The 22,464-nt window shown below is 37.4% G+C and overlaps 1 protein-coding gene across 6 annotated transcripts in view; it reads left to right on the top strand.

Annotated features, from left to right (window-relative positions):
* Thsd7b (thrombospondin type 1 domain containing 7B) overlaps positions 1-22,464 on the top strand; it is a 797,324-nt gene that overhangs the window by 232,891 nt on the left and 541,969 nt on the right. For all 6 annotated transcript variants that reach the window (XM_045150956.1, XM_045150957.1, XM_045150953.1 and 3 more), the window contains one exon: positions 17,235-17,390. In XM_045150956.1, the coding sequence (XP_045006891.1) occupies positions 17,235-17,390 (156 nt within the window). The remainder of the gene's footprint in view (positions 1-17,234; positions 17,391-22,464) is intronic.

Raw genomic sequence — 22,464 nt, 5'->3', positions numbered from 1 at the left:
TCAGTTAAGGCACTTGCCTGTGTAGCTCAACAGGCCAGATTTGATTATCCAGTACCCATGTAAGGCTGGATGTCCAAGGTCACACATATATCAGGAATTTGTTTGTAGCAGCTAGAGATACTAGTGTGCCTATTATTTTTCTCTCTCTCTTCTTGCAAACAAATAAATAAAAATTTTTTAAAAAGTGGTGGTGCATGCCTTTAATCCCAGCACTTGGGAGGCAGAGGTAGGAGGCTCTGCATGAGTTCAAGGCCACCCTGAGGTTACATAATGAATTTCAGGTCAGTCTGGGCTACGAGACACTACTTCAAAAATAAAACAAAACAAAAACCATAAATAAATAAATAAATAAAAACACCAACCAAACAACAACAAAAACAGTTCAGAAGTAAATATACGCCTTAATGCTATTGTACTTCTTTTTTTTTAAATTTATTTTTTATTTGAGAGCGACAGACATAGGGAGAAAGACAGATAGAGGGAGAGAGAGAGAGAATGGGAGTGCCAGGGCTTCCAGCCACTGCAAACAAACTCCAGACGTGTGCGCCCCCTTGTGCATCTGGCTAACGTGGGTCCTGGGGAATTGAGCCTCGAACCGGGGTCCTTAGGCTTCACAGGCAAGCGCTTAACCGCTAAGCCATCTCTCCAGCCCCGTACTTCTTTCTAAATTACATGTTGTTGGATGTTGGTTCTGACTACTCTAAAATTGTATGTAATGCTGTTTTTTTATTTATTTTTTTTCGAGGTAAGGCCTCACTCTAGCTCAGGCTGATCTGGAATTCACTAGGTAGTCTCAGCAGGATGGCCTCCAACTCACAGTGATTCTCCTACCTCTGCCTCCCTAGTGCTGGGATTAAAGGCCGTGTGCCACCACACCTGGCCTGTTTTCCCATTTTTATCTGCAGCATTGTTTCTGTGTAGCAGTAGAAAACTTGTTAGTTAATAGATATTTTCTTTCATTTTTTATATATTTTTGTTTATATATTTATTTGAGAAAGAGAGAGAAAGAGAGAATGGGCGTGCCAGGGCTTCCAGCCACTGTAAACGAACTCTAGATCCATGCACCCCCTTGTACATCTGCCTTACGCGGGTTCTGGAGAATCAAACCAAAATCCTTTGGCTTTGCAGGCAAATGCCTTAACTGCTAAGCCAACTCTCCAACCCCATTAGTAGGTATTTTCTAACTGGATAGATAAAATGAATGAAATTTGGTAACTTTTTGACATGTCCAAATTTCACATAATTATTTCTAATTATAGGAATTATTTTTAGATATTAAATCTGCTGCATATACTCGCTTCCTCCTACAAAACTATACCACAAAGTATCTTGATGAGAATGTCACAATATGATTAAAATTAAGCTTTTTTGCTGTAATAATAGAATGAGATGTTATTTCTTTAAACTGAGTGTAAGTGCTATGAGAAAAATCTGATTTTATTCTGTCCACCAAATTAAAAGAATGATACATTATTTTGCAAATCTTAGTAGTAATGGCAACTGAAATAATTCATGCAACGTTATGAGGGAAAATAGCTTTACAGCTAAAATTGTAATATTATTTATCTTTTCCCTTCAATCATTTGATCTCTCAGTATGAAGAAGAGGCCTGTTTATTTTAGCAGTGGGTAGATTGAGTTTCTGCCAAATCAGTGTACTCCCAAAATGAATATGTCAGAAGCAATATTGTTTCTCAAAAATCATTTAAAAGTAACATTTTTACATAAGTAGGCTCTTTCATTAGTTTTGAATTAAAGATGAGCAATTGATGTTTCTATTATGGTTGCTTTTTGGCAACCCTATAAAATGAGATAATCTTGAGTATGAATTTCCTTTGGGGTTCATAGTGCCTACATTTGATATGAAAAAATGAAATGAATGTAATTTATTTGTCTAACTTCTTTGTAGAAGTTAATGTAATTTGGAAAAACAAATATTTTATATAAAATCAAAAATCAACTCAAGACTGAAGGCTTTGTGTAATAACTTAGGTACCCCTGATGTGGAAAATAAGCCAAATAATCCAGGTTTGGGGGCTCCCAAGAGGTACAATTATCTTTTTTCTTCATTACTATTGTCTCTAAAATTCTAGAGAAACAATTTCTTGTGATTAACTCCTTAAAGATGTTTTATGTCGTAAAGTGCCATTACTCCATGACAGACTTGCCTTGAACACTTGTTGAATTTTGCAAGAATGACTTAATGTGTCCTCTAATAATAGACATATATTTTAACAAGACATTTCCAGTGACTACTGCAATAATTCTTTTTAATTTATGTGAATGACTCATTGTTCATAAAATAAAGATGTATATACATACTAAGTAAAATTCTACTTAGTATTATTATTGACAAATTTTATTTTAATTTCCTTTTGTGGAGTTAAAAAATCTAAAACATGTGTGACTAATGGAATGTCCACCAGTAGGGATAACAAATGGAATACTAATATTAGTGTTTTTAACTTAATGCTTTGTTAATTTAAATTAGTTTGGATAGTATCCTGATTTAATTTTAAATGATAAAACATGAAAATGTTCATTTTTTTCTGTAGTGGTGACCACATACTTATCACCACAACAGGCATTTTTCTTTTTAATTTAATTTTATTTCATTTTATTTACATTTATTACATCTCCCCAAGGAAAAATCATGAATGTTGTTAATTTCTAAAATTAAGAACAGTCTATATTTCCTAACAGTGAATATATCACATGCACAGAATATTTTTCCCCTTGTTAATTAATATTCTGTTCATTGAGTCATTCATTATTTAAGGAAACTTTACAATCTTTAGTAGCAGATTTTAACATTTAATATAGGAAAGATCAATTTAGTAATTTCTTATTGGAAATGAAAAATTCCAGATTAGGTACCAAAATATGCCAAATATGAATAATGTATTACTTAACATTTAGGAAGATTCTGCTACACAGTGATATAGATTTATTTTAGCTAAAAATGCTTGGTGCTTTTATATCTGTAACCATGAGAAGTCTCTGAAGGGATATATATTGCAGCCTACAGAATCTAAACAAGCCCATGAGACTTTGAATGATTATCTAGTCCAGCATTTGCTCATTGTAGGCAATTACAGCTTCCAGGTGACAATGTCAGAGAAACAGGTTGTGAAAGATGGATAAGTACAAACTTGCATTCAATAGGCAGAGTGAATAGACCTGAGATTCTCTGCATCACAGGAAACACAACTATTGAATAGAAATAAACTTGTCATTTGGGGAAGCTATTTCAGAGAGAAAATTGTAGTGAATAGGAAATCAACAGTTCTTATTACAATCAGTATAGTTAAAGCTGTTTTCAAGAAATATGAAAGCCACAAATAAGACAGATCTATCTTAACCCTCCAAACAATATCTAAGTACTGGGACTCCTTATTTGTTATGTATGTTATCCCTCTCTACTTTTTGAATCTTATGAGTATATTAATTTCAATGTTCAGCAGTCCTCTAACTGAAAGTTAAGTATTTATGAAAAGGGGCCTCAAGGTACTGGACCCCTCACCCCCCAATAATCCTCAACTGCTCTCCAAAACTAAGAAAAGTAAATATATGTGTGGACACAGAGTCTCTGACATAGCTTTAAGACATTTCCCCAGTCTCTTTCCAATTGCATTGCTGTGTGGAAGCATTACTGTGCAGTCATTCTGGGTGCTTCCTATAAGATCTATGGTGTGCCTGGTGGATTGAGTCCTGGCAAGTACATCAGGTTTGGAGTTTGTGTCAGTGGCTGACTACTGCATTTAAGAGCTGACAAGTTTGGAGGAATCTTTTTAGCATTGACACCAGATACTTCATTTATCTAGTCTTAAAAGGAGAGAATTATAAAAACAGAAAGTGGGCAAAAACACAGTTTTTCCATCTTGTTGGGGAACATGGACCTAGATAATTAGTATCATGTTAGCTTCATGAGTGCAGGAAGCTGGTTAGTTTTATTCACTGTGGCTTTAAAAAATACTTTATTTATTTGAAATAGAGAAAGTAGGGGGTAAAGCAGGAGGGAGGCTGGAGGAGAGAGAGAGAGAGAGAAAGAGAGAATGGGCATGCCAGAGCCTCCTGTCACTTTCACTGTAAATGAAATCCATATCCATGTTACACTTTGCATCAGGTTTTATGTGGGTGGTGGATAATTAAACTTGGGTCATCAGGGTTTGTAAGCCAGCAACTATCACTGCTGAGTCATCTTTCTAGTCCTTACTTTGGATTTATCAATTAATAATGTTTTTTTTTGTTGTTGTTGTTGTTTTTGGTTTTTTGAGGTAGGATTTCACTCTAGTCCAGTCTGACCTGGAATTCACTATGTAGTCTCAAACTGGCCTCAAACTCATAATGATCCTCCTACTTCTGCCTCCTGAGTTCTGGGATTAAAGGCATGCACCACCATGCACAACCAAGTAATAGTTCCTTTTAAAAAATCTTTTTTGTTTATTTTTATTTATTTATTTGAGAGCGATAGACAGAGAGAAAGAGGCAGAGAGAGATTGAGAGAGACAGAGAGAGTGGGCATGCCAGGGCTTCTAGCCACTGTAAATGAATTCCAGACACATGTGCCCCCTTGTGCATCTGGCTAGCATGGGTCCTGGGGAATCAAGCCTCGAACTGGGGTTCTTAGGCTTCACAGGCAAGTGTTTAACTGCTAAGCCATCTCTCCAGCACAAGTAATAGTTTTGATGCATGATATGAAGCAAGACATTATATGATGGTTATCAGATTATCTGAATCCATTGAGAGAGAACTCACTCATATTCAACAAGGTTCATGAAGCAATTGTGTTACTTATAGGTAGGCTGAAAGGAACAACAGAAATCTAAGATTTTATTTTTGTGATCCAATTCCCTAAAGTGCAGAAAGCCAATCACATGAATGTTTTCTTTACTGTCCAGATCCACTTGAAAAATAAATGGACCCTAGAAAGTGGCCCATCTTGGGTTTCATACCTTGGTGGATGCATGGCATAATAGGTTGAAATTTTTTTAATTTTATTATTTTTTATTGCCAACTTCAATAATTGTAAACAATATCCCATAGTAATTCCCTCTCTCTCCCAATTTTCCCCTTTGAAACTCCACTCTCCATCATATCTGTTCCCCTCTCAATCAATGTCTCTCTTTTTTTTTGATGTCATGATCTTTTATTCCTATCATGATCCTCTTGTGTAGGCAGTGTCAGGCACTGTGAGGTCATGGATATCCAGACCATTTTGTGTCTGGAGGAGCACATTGTAAGGAGTCCTACCCTTCCTTTGGCTCTTACATTCTTTCTCCCAGCTCTTCCACAATGGACCCTAAACCATGGAGTTGTGATTGAGATATTTTAGTGCTGATCACTCTTCTGTCACTTCTTCTCAATACCATGGTGCCTTCTGAATCATCCCAAGTTTATTGCCATCTGTAAAGAGAAGCTTCTCTAACCAAAATCAGAGTAGCATTAATATATGGGTATGGACATTAAGAGAAGTGCTCACTGGGAAGTTTGGTGAGCACAGTACATACATTTAGCCAGACACCAGCAGATGTTACACCCCTAGGGCTCATGACTACCCCTGTTGTATGTTTTCAGTATCAGGGATGTATTCCTTCCCATGGAGTGGGCTTCCAGTCGAATTAGAGGGCAGTTAGTTTGTCCCGTAGCAGACATGCCACTATTGCACCCACTGGCTCATTTGGCCTGGCTGGTCAAATACAAGGCTTGCAGTGTCTACTGTTATGTATCTTCATTGGTGATTTCTCTCTTTCCCATTGAACTGCATGCAGTGTGGCTTTTTACCAGCTTTCTGTCAGCTGGTCTACATGGAGTAGGTTTTCAGCTCAACTCCAGCAGGATTTTTCAGTGACCCTGCAGCCCAAATATGTGAAGTCTTCAGCAATAGGGTCTTATCATCTATTCCTGGTGGGAAACCAAGGGCCTCAGCAATGCCTGTAATGTTTTGGGGACATCAGGGACCTCCCTGGCCAACAACTCACTGGAAGATATCCCATCCCTGGCAAGGAAAATTTTCTCATAAGAATCTATGGCTCCTGTGTGTTCCATTGTCCAAGAAAGTAGGTTTCCATATGACTTAGTTATATCCTCTTAGATTTTGATTATTCCTCTCTCCAACTTTCCTTCACTCAATCTCTTCCCCTGACCTCAGTTGGGCTTAGTTGTTGAAGGACAGCTTGTTCTAGGGGCACTGGAATAGACCTGAGACTTCTCTGGCTATCACACTTTTTGTGTTATGATGTTACATTTCTAGTATATTCTCAGCTATTCTTCATAAGTGCAAGCAAGAAATAGGGGCAAATTGAGTCAATTCCAGGACACCCAAAGAAATATTGTGTACATAGTAGGCCTTAAGCAAAGCAATGATGCCTAAATGTTGAGTGAGGGAGTCACTTATTGCACTGAGTAAGCAAACATTCAATAACTGCACTACCTTGGCCTAAGTCGCATGTCTACCATTCCCTAACTGAACATCTGGGCAAGTAGGATAACATTTCTGTGTTGAACTTCCTTTAGTTGAAATGAATGAATACTTTTACAAAGATTATAACTCGTGCTTTCCATGCATTATAAATTTTTATAAAATAACTAGATTAATCAGGTGGCATTCTCTACTTCCTTTGGATGTACAGCAAGCATTTTATTCTGAATTTGAGAGTGCATTCTGATATGAATGGCAATAAACCCAAATATACTTCAGCATTGAGACTTTCAGCTTTGCTGCTTTTTAATTATATGATATCTGGATGACACATCTCTTTGCACTGTCTTTATTGGACAGTCATCTGCAAATAAAGACACTCCCAAAAAGTGGCTGCTTAGATAGATGGCTTGGCATAACTCCATGATTTGCTCATTGAATGAATGTCTTGTGTCATTTGTTTGCTCACTCTTAGGGAAAGGATCATAAATTTATTCCTATGTCTCAAATTCCCCTTTATCCATCATTCATTAATTTCACAGGTAAATACCCAGCTTTTGTCCTTCTGGATTCCAGCTCTCATGGCTATTTCCAGCATGAACTTTGCTTTCTTCTTTCCTCTCCTCTGCCTCCCTTAGCAGCCTATCCATCTCTCCCTAGTATATACTCTTTCTCTCTTCCTTCCCTCCCTCAGCTACATGTCATTTAAACTTTAACATCTGTGCTAGAAATCCAGACTTGCTTAATATCTCCTTTCTCTCCTCCTTCCCTCCCCCCACTATATGTCTTGCACACTTTAACATTTATGCTGAAAATTTAGGTTTACTTTTGCCTTAATTTAAAGGCAGATCAAATTGTTGTGGTAAACTTTAACAGCCTTCTTTGCAAAATCAAACATGTTAATGTTTTACTTTTTCTCTGTCACTTTCATAAGCAATTCCAACTGCCTCCTTGATCAATGCAAACACTCCTTCCTCAGACATAAGTTGTGTCTTTTAAAGATAGTATGTTTCGGTTTTCCACTTACACCGGCACTCTCCACAAACTCAAGAAAAGTGAAGGTAGAGCGGCAGTGAACAACGGAGGAGCAGATCACAAGGTAGAAGAACACGGGGAACAGCGAGAGAACTAGAGCAGCATCAGCAGCCTCCCCTTCCCCACCACCAGTGCTCAGCTCCAGTGAACAGAGCAGCAGTCCAGGGACCCAGCCATGCCAATTTGAACCGACAGCAGGACCCAACCAGGAGCAGAGGTAACTGGGATTACAACAGGAAAGGGTCTCACCTGGTCACAAGTTGATTTGGAACCCTCAACAAATCAGAAATCTTAACCTCCATGTTGTCAGGATTAAGGGTGTGGGTGGGGCACCACACACCCTAAGGCACAGTTAAAGGATCTGGTTGTCATAATTCCTACTCATGGATACTCTGAGAGTTCTGAGAGCCACACCTAATGCCTTAAGCACCTACGCTGAAGTTATATAACATCAGATTATCTGACAAATCAAACAATACCCAGCTAACTAGAAAATCCAATCATTAAATAATCCAAGATGCAAAAATATATACATTATAACACAAGAAACACCCAAAATAAAGACAATATAAATCCACCAAAAAGTATTAATACATCAGAAATGACCTCCAGTGAGAACGAGTTAGAGGAAATGCCTGAGAAAGATTTCAAAAGAATGATTGTAAATATGTTCAAAGAAGTCAAAGAAGAAATCAAAGAGGAAATCAAAGAAATCAAAGAAAACATAGGACACCAATTTAATGAAATAAAGAGGTCAATACTAGACATAAATAAGGAAATAGAAATAATAAAGAAAAACCAGTCAGAATTACTAGCAATGAAGAATACAGTTAATGAAATAAAAAAGTCTGTAGAAAATCTCACCAGTAGAATGGATGAAAGAGAGGACAGAACATCTAAGCTAGAAGACCAGGTGGCAGATCTAATACAGTCCAACAAAGAGAAAGACAAACTAATAGAAAAGTATGAGTGGGAAGTTCAAGATATTTGGGACACTATAAAAAGATCAAACATAAGAATTCAGGGCATAGTAGAAGGAGAAGAATTTCACTCCAAAGACATAGTAGGCATCTTCAACAAAATTATAGAAGAAAACTTCCCCCAAATTGGGAAAGAGGTGCCAATGCAGATACAGGAATCCTTTAGAACACCAACCACACAAAACCTAGAAAGAACCTCTCCTCACCATATTATATAAAACTACCAAACACAAACCAAAGAAAAAATATTGAAAGTAGTCAGAGAGAAAAATCAAGTTACCTACAAAGGCAAGCCTATCAGAATTATAGCAGATTAATCAACACAAACTTTAAAAGCCAGAAGGGCATGGAGTGATGTATTCCAAGTCCTGAAAGATAACAACTGTCAACCAAGCTTACTTTATCCTGAAAAACTATCCATTCAAATAGACAGAGAAATAAGGACATTCCACAACAAAAGCAGGCTAAAGGAGTATTTGAAGACAAAACCAGGTCTACAGAAAATACTTGAAAGAATCCTCCATGCTGAAGAAAAAGAAAAGCACACGTATAAGGAACCTGGAAAAAACAAACAATACTCAAATACTACTTAACACAAGAGAGCAAAGGTAAAACTGGAAGAACTAGAAAAATGGCAAAAATGAATACACACCTTTCAATATTATCTCTTAAAATCAGTGGCCTCAATGCCCCAATTAAAAGGCATAGGTTTGTGGACTGGGTTTAAAAGGATGATCCTTCAATTTGTTGCCTCCAAGAAACCCACATTTGTACAAAGCATGGTCACTATCTTAGGGTGAAAGGTTGGAAAACAGTGTTTCAAGCAAATGGACCTACAAAACAAGCAGGGGTTGCTATCTTAATATCTGACAAGGTATATTTCAGTTCCACATTAGTTAAGAAACATAAGGAAGGTCACTATATATTGATTAAAGGCACCCTCCAACAGGAGGACATTATAATCCTAAACATATATGCACCTAACATGGGGGCCTCCAAATTCATAAAACAAATGCTACTAGAACTAAGGTCACAGATTAACACCAAACACAGGAGTAGTGGGTGACTTCAATACCCCAGTCTCATCAATTGACAGGTCATCCCAGGAAAAAATAAACAGAGAGTCATCTGGACTAAATGAGGTCATAGAAGGAATGGACCTAACAGATATCTACAGGACATTTTATCCAAATGCTGCAGAATATACATTCTTTTCAGCAGCACATGGAACAATCTCTAAAATAGACTATATGTTAGGACACAAAGCAAATCATAACAAATACAGGAAAATTGAAGTAATTCCCTGCATTCTATCTCACCACAATGGAATCAAACTACAAATCAATAGCAAGAAAGGCTATAGAGCATACACAAAATCATGGAGATTAAATAACACACTACTAAATGATGAATGGGTCAATGAAGAAATCAAGAAGGAAATCAAAAAAATTATAGAGTCAAATTATAATGAGAACACAACATACCAAAATTTCTGGTACACAATGAAGGCAGTCCTAAGAGGTAAATTTATAGCCTAAGTGCCTATATTAAGAAATTAGAAAGGTCGCAAGTAAATGACCTAATGCTTTGCATTAAAGCCTTGGAAAAAGAAGAATGAGGCAAATAAAAAAATCAGTAGACAGGAAGAAATAATAAAGATTAGGGCAGAAATTAATGAAATAGAAACAAAATATCCAAAAAATCATTGAAACAAAGAGTTTGTTCTTTGAAAGGATAAACAATATTGATAAACCCTTAGCAAATCTGACCAAAAGAAAGAGAGAAGAGACACAAATTAATAACATCAGAGATGAAAAAGATAACATCACAACAGATTCCAGAGAAATTCAAAAAATCATAGGGGCATACTATAAAAGCATATACTCCACACAATATGAAAATCTGAAAGAAATGGATGATTTCCTTGATACATATGACCTACTTAAAGCAAATCAAGATGAGATTAATCACTTAAATAGACCAATAACAAGCACAGAGATCCGAACAATTATCAAAAAATCTCCCAACTAAAAAAAGCCCAGGACCAGATGGATTCACTGCTGAATTTTACCAGACCTTCAGGGAAGAACTAATGCCATTGCTTCTTAAGCTTTTCTATAAAATAGAAAAGGAATCCTACCAAATTCCTTCTATGAAGCCAGAATCACCCTAATACCAAAACCAGGCAAAGACAGAACAAAAAGAGAAAATTACAGACCAATATCCCTCATGAACATAGATGCAATAATTCTCAACAAAATATTGGCAAACAGAATACAAGATATATCAGAAAGATCATTCACCCTGACCAAGTAGACTTTTTCCCAGAGATGCAGGGATGGTTCAACATATGCAAATTGATAAATGTAATACATTATATAAATGGACTGAAGGACAAAAATCATATGATCATTCCATTAACACAGAGAAAGCATTTAACAAAATCCAACATCCCTTAATGATAAAAGTCCTACAGTGACTGGGAATAGAAGAAACATATCTCAATATAATAAAGGCTGTTTATGACAGGCCTACAGCCAACATATTACTAAATGGGGCAAAACTGGAAGCGTTTCCACTAAAATCAGGAACAATACAAGGGTATCCATTGTCCCCACCTTTATTTAATGTAGTACTGGAAGTCTTAGCCATAGCAATAAGGCAAGAGACACACATAGAAGGGATACAAATTGGAAAGGAAGAAATCAAATTATCATTATTTTCAGATGACATTATTCTATGTATAAAGGACCTTAAAGACTCTACCAGAAAACTGTTAGAACTGATAAACACCTATAGCCATGTAGCAGGATACAAAATAAATACACAGAAATCAGTAGCATTCCTATATGCTAACAACAAACATACAGAGGATGAAATCAGAGAATCACTCCCATTCACAATTGCATCAAAGAAAATAAAGTACCTTGGAATAAACCTAACCAAAGAAGTAAAGGATCTCTACAATGAAAACTATAAAACACTCAAATGAGAATTTGCAGAAGACACTAGCAAATGGAAAAACATCCCTTGTTCCTGAATTAGAAGAATCAATATTGTGAAAATGGCAATCTTACCAAAAGCAATATACACATTTAATGCAATCCCCATCAAAATTCCAAAGGCATTCTTTATGGAAACTGAAAAAAAAATCCAAAAATTTATTTGGAATCATAAAAAACCTTGAATATTTAAAATAATACTGAGCAACAAAAATATGTCAGGAGGTATCACCATACCTGATTTTAACCTATACTACAAAGCCATAGTAACCAAAATAGCATGGTGCTGGCACAAAATCAGATATGTAGAACAGTGGAACAGAATACAGGACCCACATATAAGTCCAGGTAGCTATAGCCACCTGATACTCAATAAAAATACCAAAAATACTCATTGGAGAAAAGACAGCCTCTTCAGAGAATGGTGCTGGGAAAACTGGATATGTATCTATAGAAGGATGAAAATAAATTCTTCTCTTTCTCCATGCCCAAGAATTAAATCCAAATCCTTAACATCAGACCTGAAACTCAGAAATTGCTAGAGGAAAAAGTAGGGGAAACCCTTCAACATATTGGTCTTGGCAAAGACTTTCTGAATATATGCCCAGTTGCTCAGGCAATAAAACCACAGACTAGCTACTGGGACCTCATGAAATTACAAAGATTTTGTATTGCAAAGGACACTGTGAATAAAGCAAAGAGGCAACCTACAGAATAGGAAAAAAATCTTTGCCAGCTATATATCTGATAGAGGATTAATATCTAGGATATACAAAGAACTCAAAAGTTAAATAATAAGAAGTCAAAGTAACTAATTAAAAAATGGGATATGGAGCTAAATAGAGAGTTCTCAGAGGAAGAAATACAAATGGCATATAAGCAACTATAAAAATGTTCTATGTCACTAGTCATCAGGGAAATGCAGATTAAAACTACAGTGAGAGTCCATCTTACTCCTATCAGATTGGCAACCATCATGAAAACAAATGATCATAAATGCTGGTGGGGATTTTGATAAAGAGGAATTCTTCTACACTGTTGGTGGGAATGCAATCTGGTCCAGCCATTGTGGAAATCAGTGTGGAGGTTCCTAAGACAGCTAAAAGTTGATCTACCATATGACCCAGCTATAGCACTCCTAGGCATATATCCAAAGGACTCATCTCATTTCCTTAGAAGTACGTGCTCAACCATGTTTATTGCCCCTTAATTCATAATGGCTGGGAAAAGAAACCAGCCTAGATGTCCCTCAACTGATGAGTGGATAATGAAGATGTGGCACATTTATACAATGGAGTTCTACTCAGTGGTAAAGAAAAATGAAGTTATGAAATTTGCAGGAAAATGGATGGAACTGGAAAGGATTATACTAAGTGAAGTAACCCAGATCCAGAAAGCCAAGCGCCGCATGTTCTCCCTCATATGTGGATCCTAGCTACAGATTATTGGGCTTCTGTGTGAGAAGGAAAAAACTCAGTAGCAGAGGCCAGGAAGTTAAAAAGGAGATATAAAGGGAAGAGAAAGGGAGAAGGGTACTTAATAGGTTGGTATTGTATATATGCAAATAGAAGAATAGATTAATGGGGGTGAAAAGGCCCAAAGTGAGGTCAGGGGAAAAGATTGAGTAAAGGAAAGGTGGAGGGAGGGCTAATCAAAATCTAAGAGGATGCAAATAAATCATATGGAATCCTCCGGTTTCTGACAATGGAACACTCAGGAGCCATAGCTCATTGTTAGGAAATTTTCAGTGCCAGGAATGGGATACCTCCAGTGAGTTGTTGGCCAGGCAGGGCCCTGATAGGCCTTTGCCAAAGCCCTTGGTTTCCCACCAGGAATAGATCATAAGACCCTATTGCTGAAGACTTCACATACTTGAGCTGCAAAGCCACTGAGAAATCCTGCTGGAACTGAGCTGATAATCTCCTCCATGTAGACCAGCTGACAGAAAGCTGGAAGAAGCCATTCTACATGTAGTTCAATGGGAGAAAGAGATACCACCAGTGAAGATACTCAACAGTGGACACTGCAAGCCTTATAATTGGCCGGCCAGCCCAAATGAGCCAATGGGTGCAATAGTGGCACATCTGTCCTGGTGGAAACCAGCTGCCCTCCAATTGGCCTGAAGGCCCACTCCATGGGGGGAAACACATCCCTGATACTGAAAACTTAAAACAGGGGTAGTCATGAGCCCTAGGGATTTAACATCTGCTGATGTCTGGAAAAATGTATATAGTATGCTTATTAAACAGCCCAGTAAGTACTTCTCTTAATATTTATACCTTTATATTAATGCTACTTTCACTTTGGGTAGAGAATCTTCTCTTTTCAGATGGCAGTGACTTTACGATGACTCAGAAGGTATCATAGTGCTGGAAAGAAGTGACTGGAGTACTGAGTAACATCCCGATCACACCTTCCAAGGCTCAGGGTCTAATGCAGAAGAGGTGGCAGAAAGAATGTAAGAGCCAAAGGAAGGGTAGGACTCTATACTACGTGCTCCTTCCAGACTTAAAATGGCCTGGATATCCATGACCTCATAGTGCCTGACACTACCTACACAAGACCATCATAAGAGGAGGAAAAGACCATGACATCAAAATAAGAGAGACTAATTGAGATGGGGAGGGGATATGATGGAGAATGGAATTTCAAAGAGGAAAGTGTGGGGGAGGGTATTATCATGGAATACTTTTTTTAAATTTATTTTTTTTAATTTAATTTATTAGTTTTCATTTCAGTGAATAGAGGCAGTTTGGTACCATTATTTAGGCTCATCTGTGATCTACCCCCTCCCATTAGACCCTCCTTGTTAATGAAAATGGGTCGTGCATTGTGGAGTTAGCCCCCAGTTATTGGTATGATAAATGTCTCTGCAAATCATGACCCAACATGTAACTATGACATTCATGGAATACTTTTTATAATCATGGAAAATGTTAATAAAAATTGAGAAAAAAATTAATAATAAAAAATAAAAATAAAAAGACACAGTTGGGCTGAGGGAAAAAAATAGTATTTTTCTTTCATTTTACTGTTGGTTTGGTTTTCATTTGAAGATCTGCTTGTCAGAGCTATGATTGATTACCACCTTTTTAAGATTCAACTCATACATGCATGGAATGGGTAAAGAAACTAAATATGATATGACTTGCTACCCAATCCCCTCATACGAGTTTCCACCTTTGAGGCGTTTTCAATCTGCTTAACTAGTTGAGAATGACACATAGCAATACTTACAAAATAGCACAAATAAAATAGCCTTTCAGAGCCACATGTAGGGTCATGATATGCAGAGACATTTATCATACCAATAACTGTGGGATAACTCCACAATGTATGACCCATATACCTCAAATAAGGAGGGGCCAATGGGGAGGAGGTAGGTCACAGATCAGCCTAATAATGGTACCAAACTGCCTGTATTTGCTGAATACAAAACTTATTAAAAAAAAAAAAAAAAGAAAAAAATAGCCTTTTGAACTGAAGCTATTTGCCCACAAACTCTTGATTATTCCAAATGTTTCTTAGTATGAGGTTATATTATGCACTAATTATTAAGTTCTAAGTGTGGTTGCTCATTTTCAATGTCCACTTTTAAAAAATTGGGCTGGAGAGATTACTCAGTGGTTAGGCGCTTGCCTATGAAGCCTAAGGACCCCAGTTCAAGGCTCGATGCTCCAGGACCCACGTCAGCCAGATGCCCAAGGGGGCGCACGCGTCTGGAGTTCATTTGCAGTGGCTGGAGGCCCTGGCTCACCCATTCTTTCTCTCTCTCTCTCTCTCTCTCTCTCTCTCTCATTCTCTCCCCTTCTTTCTCTGCCTGTCTGTCACTCTCAAATTAAAAAAATAAAATAAAATAAAAATTTAGGGAATATTTATTGTACCAAATAACTGATGTAATGATACTTTCATACCTGTATATCGTGTACTTTGATTGCATTTCCTAACCATTACCTGCTCTTTTTCCTCTCCCCAGTCCTGCTGGTCCCCTTCCTTTTACAAATAGTTCCCCTTTAACTTTCATGTTAAGTTTTTTTTTTTTTATCTCTCTCTCTTTCTGTGTACGTGTACATGTGTGTGTGCATGTATGTGTGTGTGCATGTGTGTTTGTGTTGTGTGGTGTATGCATGTTTATGTGCTATGTGCCCTTTCAGCACCCTATGTGCTCACCTCTGGGGGCACTTGCCTGTGGTGGTCAGAGCAGACCTTCTATTGGATGTCCATTTCCATTACTTTTCTGCACATTGTTACTTGACCCATAGTCTCTTATGGGTATAAGAGCTTTCTATTTTTCAAAAGCTTGGATGATTCCCTGGTCTCTGTTCTTTTTTTTTGTGTTACTTGCTTACAGGTATGCCTGGCTATACCAAATATTTATAAGCAGTAGGTTCTGGAGATTCCAACTTGAACAGTTTTAGACCCCCACAGACATTTGTGCTTGTGCAGGAAACACATTTAACCACTGAACAATCTATCCAACTCATTATGCCTTATTTGCTAATGTAGTTTCTGTGTGTGACATAAATCCTGTAATGTTTATATTTCAGAATCTGGCTTATTTTTCTTAACTTGATCTTGAGTTCTATCCACTTTATTCTAAATGATATATTTTGTTCTTCACGAGTGAATACCACTTCATTTCGTTTATACCACATTTCCTTTATCTATTAATGCATTGATGGACCTACAGGCTGATTCCATAACTTGGCTATTATGAATAGTGTTGCAATAAACACAGATATCCAGGGTTTCTTTTATAATGCCATTTTCAGGGATCCTGATTTCTACTACATCATTTCCACAGGAGTAGAACTTGTTTCCTTCATTGGTGTGTGCTTTGGGGGCCTACAAGGGACCTATGGGCACAAGACATATGGCCCCCACTGAGAAGTAGACAGACAATGACTGCCTTCTAGAGGGACACAACTCTGGGCTCATGAACGTCCCAGGGAAAGCTAGAAGGTCTTCTTTGGTAGAAGCACTGACTCTCAATAATGAAACTACTTTCTGTAGACTGAGACTGTTTGAGCAAAGCAAAGCCTTTCTTCTTATTCCAAGAACAATTTTTCTTCTATGTCTTTGTCAGTTCCACTCCTCCAGGGAGTCACAGAGTAGATTGGTTATGCTAAACACTCTATCTTAGGGGTTCAATTTTGATTTTTTTTTTCATAGCGACTCAAACATTTATATAGTCAAGATTGACTCATATTGAAGCCTCACCAAGCCATTTAATTTTGTTTTAAATCTTAACGCTGAATAATTTGTATCTGTGATATCTCCAGTGCTCTCTTGGCTTTCCAGGAAACACTGCAATGTAGAAATTTCAGATGCATTCCCTTTGCCATTGTTTTCTTTTCCATTCCTCACTCCAGATGCTAACAATGTAGAGCTGAACAATGCATGTTAGAGAGCATTTAACCTTTGTTTCTACTATCATTTTTTTAAAATTTTTATTTATTTATTTGAGAGCGACAGACACAGAGAGAAAGACAGAGGGAGAGAGAGAGAATGGGTGCGCCAGGGCTTCCAGCCTCTGCAAAGGAACTCCAGACGCGTGTGCCCCCTTGTGCATCTGGCTAACATGGGACCTGGGGAACTGAGCCTTGAACTGGGGTCCTTAGGCTTCACAGGCAAGCACTTAACCGCTAAGCCATCTCTCCAGCCCATGTTTCTACTATCTATAATCATAATTTTTATGTGGAAGAAAAACAATAAAGAAACAGTTAAAGGCTGGACAAATGCTAGGAGTGTCTTTGATGTCCATATGTGACATAGGCCTTTCTTTCATGTTCTTCAGTTTCTAGACCTGTGGAAAGCACATTATGTTTGGGACCTGCCCCCTCTGCTTCCCAGCTTTGCAATGTCCTTTGCTCTATGGACTGCATTTTATCTTCCTGGTCAGCCTGGAGCCCATGCAGCCATGAAAACTGCCAAGATCCACAGGGGAGGAAAGGTGAGTGCCTGTGTGTGCATGCTTCATTTGCTTCCAGTGTACACATGTCTATTCTGCTAGCTAAGAAGCTGGTTGAGCTTCTTAAGAGAACATTTGCTTGTGGCATTTAGATAATCAGCTATAGCTTGGCAGCATTCACTTATTAGGGAGGTACCTGGAGACAGTTCCAGGGAGCACAGAAGCTAAACTTGACTGACTTTTGGGTTAGACTCATAGCTAAGGAAGTGACTGATAATTTAATGTAAAGTAATGTTTCAGGTATATGTATGTGTGTATAATGGCTATGCTTAATAAATTGGATATGATTTATAAAATCATACTAGAAACAATTATTTAAGTTACTGGTTTACTTTAGAGTTCCTCATTTAACATGTGAAATATTATAAGCTTTTAAAAGGGGAATTATGTGTATTGTTGACTTTTTGATATGGGTCTAGGGCTTAAAGCAAAATCCTTGAAACTGTTGGGTCTACTTGATTTGTTTATTATTGGAATGTTCATTTTCTCCATTTTCTACATAAAATGCACATCTGTGTCCTCAACAATTCAGTTCCAGAGACAAATAACCCTCTCTGACCATGACCCTTTAGTGTCCATTGATACTGTATTTGCTTGCATGCTAGATAAGAGAAGAAATGCTGGCTTTAATTTTAAAAAAAAGTGATCCAATGACATTCCAGAAGTCAGGTTATACCTTTTAAAGCTATAATTCTATTTACTTCACATTCAGAGAAAGAGACTGTGGCTAGCCACTGAGGGATACAATTCTAATGTCCTCTGACCCTATATATAACTCAATGCTATATTTATTTAAAATCTCACTTGTATTCACAGGCACATATATTACCAGATTCCTGGGTTTTTCAGTTTTCTTCCACTCTTACTCTAAAGCAAGAAGACTGTTGAGTCTTAGACAGGAAGAAGCTAACTCCCATTATTTTATCAACTCATTGAACTTTTGGTCTCAAGGAAAATTGATACAGCTGGTGTTCTTCTTTTATATGACATGTGTTGTGGTTTGAAAATGAAATGAACCCCAGAGGGTCACATGTTCAAAGGCTTCATCCCTAGATGGTGGAACTATCTTAGAAGGTTGTGGAGCCTTTGGTCTGGAGGCATAGCTAGCAGAAGTGAGTCATGGAGGGGACAGTGATATTTGAGAGTAATAGCCTTATACTGCTTCTGGCTCTGTTCTCTGTCCTTGCTTCCTTATTCTCCAAGATGTAAACAAGCCATGCCAAAATCTCTTGCCACCATGGATGGACCCATGCCAGCTGCCATGCCTTCTCTGCTTATAATGGAGTGTTCCCTCTGATTTTTTTCAACAAACATAGTCTGCTCTTCTGTCAAGATGCTTCTGTCAAGTATTCAGCCACAGCAATGTGAAAGTAGCTAGTATAACATGTAACCAGAGTCCTCCTTAGATTCTATCAGTTTTTGGAAACAAGAATGTCCCAATTAATACAAACAGAAATGTTGCGTGGCCATATATATATATAATTTGATCTTGTCAGTCTCTTGTAGTTGCAATGTAGATGCTCTTGGGTGACATGCTCCTGGGTAACTTGCACGGTCTTAGAACTAGTAGTCTGAACTAATCCTCCAGTGTTTCCACAGTGCTGTTACCTGCTCTTTAAAAGATCATTCCCTACGAAACCACATGGGCCTACAGCTAGACCAACACTGCTGCCATTTTGGCCAGAAAAGGCCACTCGAGATCAATTTTCACTGCTTCAAGTTCACTTTGCTTTCAAAGCTGTGGAATACACAACTACCAATGAACACCAAATGTTGTTTGATATTCTTGGATGTAGGTGACATAACCCAGCTCATACTTGAATCCCAAGGAAGAGACTTTATTAACTCATAAATCTGAAAATAATGTGGCAGACAGGACTGCATTCAACAGTATAAACAAGGTCATTGACATCTCATCATCTTTCTTTTACCTTCACAAGTCTCTATGTCTCTCTCTCTCTCTCTTCATTTTACCTGTCTCTGCAACCAGTTGAGCATGACAGGCATTTCATAAAGTGAAGCTCAGCAGAAATTTCATTCTGAATAATAAATAAGATGGTAGGAAATGTCTTGAAAGTGTTGGGAGAAGCAAAGGATACTGATGTGGTTGTGGGCTGTAGAAGTATGAAAAGAACACTAGATAAAGTTGTGTGTTTTTTTGCCCCAGTCTCTGGCTGCTTTATGTTATGTGTTCATTCTTGACCTAGAAGATGGAACTGAAGTATACTAGTCCTAAGTAAGCCTAAAGTGCAGAGAGGTACAGATGAAAGCAAGCTTTATAGCCTGAGGATTGGGTGGGAGAGGGGTGGCCTTCTTAAAGATACTACACAAAGGTAAGATCAGTTCTGGGACCACAATTCATAGATAGCTCTTATACTCAGTGTATTCAATAGCTCTTTCTTATATATTTGGTCCCACTTGTTCTACTACATTGTTTTTCTATAAGCAATTCAGATTATATTTCTTTTCTCATTTCTTTGTTACATGTTTTATTACTTGAGCCAGAGTTGCCACAAAGCACTGAAAAAATGTTTTGTTTTGTATTTTTAAACTTTATTGCAGATTTCATTTTCCACAAAATTCACACTTGTAACTGGAAGTCAACTGGGATACATAGCCTTATGACCCCTCCATTTGCCTCATTCCCTCAAGATGCCTTTATATCTAACTTATCCTCAATGTCCCTTGTTTTCAAATAGGATAACTTCTGAAAGTATACTTGTATTCAGAATTCATCAAATTCCATCTATTGTATGTGGAATTGTGTTTCTGTGGAAAATGTGCTCAAAATCTAATGTTTCTGATATATCATAATTATAAATATATTTGGAAAAGGGTGATCACATTTGTTTTATAGGACTTAGACAAAAGTCAGGTGGCATACTCTCAGTGTCAAGTAATCACAGACAGGAGAGACTGAGGGCCTTCGTGACTGTTATTTAGGCTTGGTTATTTGCTATTTTAAAATAGTTTCCCAAAGCAGAGAGAATTTTTTCTTAAGGTCTTGTTAAAACCTGGCAGGACCACCTGCTTATACGATTCCTCTTAGGATACAGAGAATGGAGTTTTCCCTATGGGAAAATGATTCTATGCATACAGACAGGATGAATAATGATGATAATAAGCCATCATCTTGTTATTTGTACAAACTAGTGAGGAGGAGTTCTGAGGTCTCCTCATTCTTCAGTTCTGTCCCAAGATCCTATAGGAGTTGGGTGAAAATCTCTGAGTTCACAAGCTAAAAGTAGTTTATAATTCCACAGGAGATGAGTACACAGACTTATGATACGAATATTGCAGAACCCTGCTGCCATGGTATATTTAGCTTCACACTTGAATTCACTATTCCAGAGAATGCAGTGACCCACAGGCAGAAATATAAGGCATGCAGCATGCATATGTTCCTGGATATCTTATACTGTCATATATACATATACATATGCATATACATACATACACATTTAAACATATTTCTATATCTACACTTAAATACACACACATAAATATAGATATATATATAGATAGATAGATAGATAGATAGATAGATAGATAGATATAGAGATATAGATATTTATTTAGAAATTAGTGGGCTGGAAAGGTGGCTTAATGGTTAAAGCCCTTGCTTTCAAAGCCAAAGGACCCAGGTTCAGTTCCCCAGGGTCCCTATGTAAAGACAGATGCTCAAGATAGCACAAGCATCTGGAGTGCATTTGCAGTGGCTAGAGGCCCTGGTGTGCCCATCCTCCCTTCCTCTCTCTCAATCTCTCTCTCTTTCTCTCAAAAACTCTCTCTCCCCCCAAGTAAACAAATAAAAAGTTAAATATTTAAAAAAGATTAAATTGGAGGATTTTAAGGAAATCAAGCAAACACCACCAAAAAAATAAATGTGGACTGTTGAAGGCCTCAGTTTCCTCATTCTTTTCTCTGCCACTGTGTTTTTGCTTTACTTGTTTTCTTTATTCACATTAAAAAAAAAATTAGAAAGGAATGACAACATAGAAAGTAGAAAACCTTTTACTACCTAATAGAATCAATTACTTGTTATAGAAATTATCTTTTCATGGCTGTTATTCTCAGTCAGACTCCCGTCAATCAGGCATCACCTAAGGTTTGTGTCTGTCAGCTATTCAGAGTGCATTAAGAAATCAGCTGATGTTCATGGACTCCTCACCTTCCATCACAATGGTGACAGGCAGACAAAGGAAGCAGTGCTGGGCAGGTTGGTACTTGTCAAGTGAAGCTGGGATGCCTTTCAGAGGAATTTAAATTGGATCAGGTTTTATCATTTATTGTTTATATTTGAGATACTCTCAGAACATTATATTTAGAGAAATATGAAAGGATTAGCCCAAAAACTGCTAATGGATAAATTCTGCACACAGATAACATGCATCTTAAAAAAAATTGGTGCATAGACATGTATTTATCTGACATCCTTGTCCTTTTCAGAGAAATTCTGTAAAGGCAAACTTCTAAAGAGGAGTTCATGAATCTTTCCCTCTTTCACAGAGTATGCCCCTCTATTACAGGACCTAAGATCCCAAAAGTCCCTCCCCTTGCCCCAGGAATAAGGTATTTTGGAACTGAGAAGCCATGACTGATTTTGAAATATCCATTTGTTTTCTAAAAATAAGTCAACTTAGATAGTAACACTGTACTGTTGGAAAAATGCTGATATGTTCGAGATTTTATTTAACAATAGGGGAAATTTCCGTTTTCTATCATTAACAGATAGCCTTCACGTTTTATGAGAATCCTGTAAAACCACTTTGCTTTATCAAATATACATATACTAATAGGCAATTTCCTATTTTGATGTTTTTCATGTCAGTGTGCTAGGGTTGGAAGTGGGCTATGTCTACTTCTCACTCAGTATTAAGAGATTTCATGCCAACATCACCCTATTGCTGCTCCTCGTTTACTGTGTTCAAAACAGGCTAGGTGTTCATTGTAATGCTATAAAATGCTGCCTGTAAAGGAAGAATGGTTTATATTTAAAGAGCTATTGGATATGAAACATAGGAATAGTCTAGCAACTGAGGAAACTGCTTTAATT

The sequence above is a fragment of the Jaculus jaculus genome, chromosome 5 (genome assembly GCF_020740685.1).
Source record: "Jaculus jaculus isolate mJacJac1 chromosome 5, mJacJac1.mat.Y.cur, whole genome shotgun sequence".
Lineage (NCBI taxonomy): Eukaryota > Metazoa > Chordata > Mammalia > Rodentia > Dipodidae > Jaculus > Jaculus jaculus.
This window is presented reverse-complemented; position numbering and strand designations above follow the sequence as displayed.